At 34.6% G+C, this 7332-nt stretch overlaps 1 protein-coding gene across 1 annotated transcript in view; it reads left to right on the top strand.

Annotated features, from left to right (window-relative positions):
* Window positions 1-1177: 1177 nt before the first annotated feature.
* The window catches only part of LOC107563421 (cytosolic phospholipase A2 gamma-like), a 19303-nt gene continuing 13148 nt past the window's right edge, over window positions 1178-7332 (top strand). The window contains exons 1-5 of the mRNA XM_016248299.1: window positions 1178-1253; window positions 1524-1549; window positions 4251-4362; window positions 4467-4609; window positions 4694-4895. Of these exons, the coding sequence (XP_016103785.1) occupies window positions 1524-1549; window positions 4251-4362; window positions 4467-4609; window positions 4694-4895 (483 nt within the window). The 5' untranslated portion in view covers window positions 1178-1253. The remainder of the gene's footprint in view (window positions 1254-1523; window positions 1550-4250; window positions 4363-4466; window positions 4610-4693; window positions 4896-7332) is intronic.

Genomic DNA, 7332 nt, shown 5'->3' with positions numbered 1-7332 from the left:
TCTCATACACACACACACACACACACACTCTCTCATACACACACACACACATTGGTATTATAATGAGATTTCTGGAGAGACTGGTTGAGAGGAATGCTGTAGCTCTGCAGAAATAACTCTGTTGTAACATGCAGAAATGAACATATACACGTTATATCTCACCATAGCAAGCAGCATATAGAAGCATGTTTTGAAACAAACATTTAATTTGTAGCAGATAAATACAAGAATATCAACGGCTGGATGTTACAGATGTTGCACCAAAATGTGTTACACTCACTGTATCATTGAAACACTGGGCAATAGTTTTTATTAAAATGTTGAATTAGATTTAATTTGTATATTTTCCATTTTAACTCGTTAGTTTTCTATAGTTCTATAATTTCTTATTTCAGTTTTAGTTCAGTATTTTTGTACATCAAGTTGAACTAATTCAAAATGAGAAATGTCAGACATATATTAAAATGAGAAATATTGTCAGCTAAAATGAGAAATAAATACGCTTTTTGTAATATTTTTTTTTTCAGTTAATGTTTATTTCAAGTATTTTTTAGTTTTTGTTTTTGTTTTATTGTAACAACCCTCGGCTGGATTCACGAAAATCTCCTTAATTAAGAAGTAAATTTTAAAGTTAAATTTTACATTTATATTATATTTATACATTCATGCACCAAAAATTATATCAATCATCTTCACATATTTTGTTTATTTTAATCTTTGTTCAGATCATCATGGTTTTCAAAATGCAGTAATAGCCTGTTCTTATGATGGATTTTCATAGTTTAAGATTGAAAGTCTGGAGAAAATGAAAAACAATCAAAAATATACACATAAAAGTGTAAAATAGCAGAAATGAATGTGGGCATAAAGGCATTACATTTCCAAGATAACAAGCTTTAATGTGACCTGAAGACAAAAGCTGAAATCTGTTCAATCAAAATTAAACTCTGGGACACAAAAGTTATTATTCTGTAAATTATAATGTACATTCATGAATTTTAGATAAACACAGTCATGGATAAAATATTATTCAATCTGTGCAAGTCTAACGTGCAACAATTCACAACAAGTCCCCACATGCATTTTCACTCCTCCCCTCGTCCAGTTATCAGTTTTCTGTTTTTCATTCATGTTCATCCCCTCCACCCCCCCATGATGATCCAGAGCCTATAAAAGATCTTCCGTCTGATTTGAGAGACAAGCTGCTGTTGTTATCGCTGAAACGCAGTATTTTCCAAGACTACACAAAAACGGTGCGTATATGTTTTTAAAGCTTTTATAACAGAGCAACTAAAAAGCTTAATGTCATTTTATTTATAGTGACAACAATAATATGAATGAATTCAATTCTAATTAAAACTTGACCAATTACCTGCAAGCTAAAGACTATACTAAAACAGTGGCCTAATAATTGACATTTGGGGTATGACTTGTGTAATTCTTTAAGAGTTTATCAAAAGATTTTCCCTAATAATTTTTGAATGATAGATTTTAACTTCAATGTTAACTCTGTTGTTTTACAGATGAGTGCATCCAAACTTCAGGAAAGGTTTGTAACCCTGCGCAGATTTCTAGAATGATGGAAGCTGTGTACTTTATTATATATAAATACTGCCCTGCATAACCTACATAATGTCTATTACAAACTCGATCATCACTTCAAAATAAACTTTAGTTAGTTGTATTCAAATCTAAAATCAAAAATATATTAAGTAGCACAAGGCCATAACCAGGGGTGAATTTAGTGATTTGGGGGCCCCAGGCAAAATATAGGATTGGGGCCCTATGCATTTGCACACATTTACCTGGATCAACCTTGAGGTTCCTTTTTTGTTGTGATGCTTGCTGTTACTCAGTGGTGCCTCATAGTTGTGTCCAATGTTTCTACATTCTTCATGTGCATGTTATAATGGCTTTCTTTCATGTTGTAATCCACGAAATAGCCATTGATTTACAGTTGAGATACAGGTTTTCACAAAAACAAAATAAATTATAAGAAATTAATCCTCACAATTCTGCGTTTAATCCAGAAAAGGTATGAGTGAGAAGTATAAATTATTATATTAATTTAAAATGGGGTTATGTGGGTGGATTCTCGCGCACATCCTGATTTTGCTGAGTTAGATGTGTTCCTAGGTCAACATATTTTGTTGACCCTGGAACAACATTTTAATCCAAAAATTTAGTCTTGACCATATCCCTACACCTAAACCAGAGGAAATGATAGATGAATGACACTGATGTACAAGCACCAAACACTGATTGTAAGCCTAAACTTTACAAAAACTATAATCTGGTTCTTCAAGTCTGATTGGTTAATCACAGTGTTGTTCCAGGGTCAACAAAGATGTTGATCCAGGAACATGTCATACTTGGTAAAATAAGGTTCTGCGGATTTTCGCATTGGTCTGAACAAAAACTGCAGACTGGATTATTGAAACTGCACATTCATTCTCTGCCAGCAGGAGGCGCTTTTGGAACGTCAGAAATATAGCGGTTTCCCCGGTAACAACTGTAAACAAAGCAGCGCTGCGCTCAAACGCTACTTTATCAGATCAAATGAAAATGCCATCAAATTTTTTTGAAGACAGTCGGTTCCCTTCAGAGATTCATTCATATAAAAACTTGAATTAGTGAGAATGAGAGAAGTGTGATAAATATAGCCATATCGCGAGAAAAGTCCACTGATGAGTTAAGCCTTTGTGCATGGCTGTCTAATTCTAAACTTTAAAATAGCCTACATTTATTTTTAGTTATTTTGACTATGACTAAATTATACATTTACACACCTAAGGATTATATCAACCACAGAAGTAACTGCACATGCATCCTCTACTTGGGTCCTTCTCATAAATGTGCGGCATTTTGTCACGGAATGCCAGGAGAAAACAAGGTAAGTTCCAAGTGCAGTTTATTTGAAAATAACAACAGAACAAAAACGTTGCAAAAGGTAATCCAAAACCTGACCACAGAAAACACAAACTGAGAAGACAATACAATCAAGACGCAAATGACAGACAGAGAAGGCATGATATATATAGCTGGGATAATGAGTGAATGATGAACAGGTGTTACCGATCAGACCAGGATTAGTGAGCAGGGGACTATGGGAAATGGAGTTTAACACAAACAACATAAAACAGAAGAGCGCCCTCAAGTGACCAGTCCAGGTCACCACAACAAAACACTGTGACACATTTAAAACAATAAACATACTGTATAATGCGCACTGTTGCTCAGTATTCAATTACAGCTTCAGATGCATGGTATTTTCATTTGCTACAAGCAGGAAACACAAGAAGCACATTCAACGCGGACACACAGAAGGTTGTCGTCGTAATAAACACCGTAAACGGCTACCGTTCGCGTGTCCGTGCTTAATGCGCATCTCATAGGCCTATATGAAAACTATTTTAGGGGGCCCTTGGCTTTTGGAGACCCAAGGCGGTCACCTACCTTTGCCTAATGGGTAAGTTCGCCTCATAACCTCATAATGAATGAAATAAATAAAGATTTAAATGGATTTATGTTAAAGAAAAAGAACAAGAAACAGGAAAGAACCCTGAAAGTGAAGTTTTTGTAAAATTATCAGTTTGAATTGTTTTTAAAATATGCCTATCAATCTTATCACGTTCTTGTCATATTCAGTTATGAATTACATGAATCACTTAATGTCAGACTATATTTCCAATTAAAACTGTGAAATTTGACACACACACACACACACACTCAAAACGTCAAGTCCCTGTCACTGGATATTAGCCTAATAACGGTTGTTTAACATTTCTGTCGTAAAATTACGGAAACCTGTTTCCGCCACTGAATAAAAAATTTAAAGGTAATTATGAATTTTTATCTCGCAGTCCTGACTTTTTTCTCAGATTTTTTTCTCTAACATGATTTTGGGATTGAGATTGAGATATAAACTCGCAACTGCGAGAAATAAAGTCAGAATAGCGAGTTTATATCTCGCAATTCTGACTTTTTTCTCAAATTCTGACCTTTTTTCTCACAATTGTGAGATATAAAATCGTGTTTGTGAGATATAATGTCCTATTCTGAGGGAATAAAAACTGACTGTTTTCTTACAATTGCGAGATATAAACTCGCAATTGCGAGAAAAAGTAAGATAGTGAGGTAAAATGTCACAATTACATTTTTTTCTTCTTTTTTTTCATTATTAAGGGGGATTTGCCCCCCCATAAGTGATGTTAAATTCAGCACTGGCCTGTTTGTCTGTCTTTATGCAGCGGTGAGGTGAGAATCGCACACTCTCTACATACGAATGAGGAGGAGTTTGTAGCCAGAAGGAGAGAAACTGTTTTTCAAAGCCTGCAGAAACTCAAGATACACTGCAGCAAGGTAAAACATCTTATACTTCATATATCTGCCTGCTATTGTTTCTTTAAATTACCTACAAATGTTTCTGTAGCTGATAAATGCAAAATCAAGCTTGTGTATTTCAGAGTGAAGTGCCAAACATTGCATTACTGGGTTCTGGAGGAGGACAAAGAGCCATGGTGGGTTTGCTGGGATCTCTGGTTCAGCTTGATAAAGCGGGTCTTCTGGACTGCATCCTTTATCTGAGCGGAGTCTCTGGATCCACCTGGTACGAACCCTGACAAACCACAAACACACAGAGATTGAATTGGGTTGAATGTCAAAAATGAGAGCAGTATGTTCTTCTCTGAAGGTGCATGGCCTCTTTATACCAAGAACCAAACTGGTCCACCAAACTAGAGACCGTGAAGGACCAAATCATCAAGCGACTCACCGGCCCCAAAGTCAGCTGGGGAGACGCATTTGCCAAACTGAAGAAATATTACTATGAGAAAGAAATCTTCAGCTTGACTGACGTCTGGGCAGTGATGGCCGTCACAGAATATGTGAAAGAGGTCTGTAACTATACTTACCAAAACCCTGCATGATCTACGGTAGTCACAGTCAGTCTTAAAGTGCTGTATTTTTAATAGATTGTTGATCTAGGAATGCCAAGGAACCTGAGGGACATAAACACATACTGTAATATTCTTCTGATTACAAACTACTACAAATCTGCTGAAACATGCAGTGGGGTCTAAAGTCTGAGATCACATTGAAAATAAGAGATTCTAATTTGAAACTGCAGAAAATAAACAATTTTGGACTTATAAATTATAAATAATTCATTTATGATATTAAATTGAGAATAATTATCTCGCTTGGACACAAAATACAGTGGGGCAAAAAAGTATTTAGTCAGCCCCCAATTGTGCAAGTTCTCCCACTTAAAAAGATGAGAGAGGCCTGTAATTTTCATCATAGGTATACCTCAACTATGAGAGACAAAATGAGAAGAAAAAAAATCCAGAAAATCACATTGTAGGATTTTTAAAGAATTTATTTGCAAATTATGGTGGAAAATAAGTATTTGGTCAATAACAAAATTTCATCTCAATACTTTGTTATATTATAGATTGGGATTTAAATATTTTATTAGCTCATTAAGCGCAAACCTCCTGCAAAGAAAAACAATTCCTCGCAAGTGGTTTGGAAGCAAGAAAAACGAACAATTTCGCATAAGATGAACATTTTAAGGGGTAACAGTCATACCAATTATTACACAGATTTTCACCAATTAATAATGTGGACATGAAATGTTGATTTGAAACTGCTTTAAAATCTTACGTTATAATTAATTCTAGAAACAAGACAAACTCTTCAAGCATATAACTGTATCAGGCAGTGTTGGGGAAAGTTACTAAAAGTAATGCGTTACAATATTGCGTTACTTCCTAAAAAAGTAACTAATTATGTTACTTAGTTACTTTTTATGGAAAGTAATGCGTTATGTTACTTTCGAGTTACTTTTTAAATCTGGGCAGGGCTTGCTTGTTTGTTTTTAATATAAAAAAGTTCTTCTTTTGCAAACATAAAAGCCCTTTCATAAGAAAAGTGAAGTGAATACGCCTCAGGCTGAAGGAAATGTAAATTCACGTCTGCACAATAGATGGCGCAGCGCAAACAAATCGCATGAAGAATATGACGCAGGAGAAGAAAGTTCAACACTATTCAACAATAACTCAAATCAAACACAAATGTGTCATTTTTGATTATTAGTATGGTTGAATTGGATCATCGAAAGGTCAGTAGCAAAGACATTGGTTAATAAAATGGGATTAAATGCATACATTATATTTGTCTTATTTAACATATTTAATTATTGCAGGTTTGTATAATATTTTGAGTTTGCATTTGACTGTTTTTTTCATTTTGTGGAATACTGAATCTGTTTTTGTGCAGGTGAGATGAGTAAAGACATGTTCATATTTAGTCTAGAACTACATCATGTTCACACACAACGCTCTGCACTTACTCCTGATTTCTCTCAGCATGGCAACACCAGAGCTGTCAGTCAATACATGGAAACAAAGTAACTGGAGTTACTTATTTGAAAAATTAACTCAGATATTTCCTTCTAAATGAAAAAGTAATGCGTTACTTTACTAGTTACTTAAAAAAAGTAATCTGATTACGTAACTCGCGTTACTTGTAGTGCATTACTATGGGATTACATTTGTGTCAATTAAAATGAATGTAATTTTTCAAGAAACTTAAGAAAATATAAATTGAAACTGAATAAAATGTCTTTGAAACTGAAAAAAAATGTAATGCAGGCAAAATCTTTGACTTCGTTTTTAATACACTGCATGTTTGTACTTACAAATGCGCTTCCGGAGTTTTCGTTTACGCTTCTGAAGTTTTCGTTCGCCATTCTGACACAAATCTCTCGTGGTGGCGGGGCTAGCAGCAGAGTGTTCACATTGGCTACTGAGTTTTTGATTTACAGCTTCTTGACCTGGAAGTGAAGGCGTCAATGTTGCCTTGCCAGTGTGGATGTGAGCGTATCTTAGCAGCTTCCAATTTCATTTTAATGATATAAAGTTAGGAGTTTTGTTTTTGAATTCAATCTGTATTTATCTGTTGCTACTACTCTGTCCACATAAGCTTTTAGGAGTGCGAGGAATCAAACGCGAGAGAAAAAGAAGGTCATATTGAGGTTTAATTATTAAAGTACTGTATATAATACTGGAAATATTGTATAATGTCCAATGTTCTTGTAGGATATTTGTTTATTGCTCATGATTCTTTTGCATTGTAGGGTCTAATTAGGTTGTACCGTTACGTTTGAAATACTATCATATACAGTATGTGTGATATATTTCATACGTCAAAAAAGTCTCTCTTCAAGCTCATTTTATTACATATTCCACACAAAGAATGTTCTTGCAGCCAATTGTATTTATCATGCTGATAATTTTGTTTAGTTAACATTATCTAACGTTTAAAGTT

Source organism: Sinocyclocheilus grahami, unplaced genomic scaffold (assembly GCF_001515645.1).
Source record: "Sinocyclocheilus grahami isolate Dianchi unplaced genomic scaffold, SAMN03320097.WGS_v1.1 scaffold875.1, whole genome shotgun sequence".
Taxonomy (NCBI): domain Eukaryota; kingdom Metazoa; phylum Chordata; class Actinopteri; order Cypriniformes; family Cyprinidae; genus Sinocyclocheilus; species Sinocyclocheilus grahami.
The sequence above is the reverse complement of the archived record's forward strand: the minus strand, read 5'-3'. Positions and strand labels throughout refer to the sequence as shown.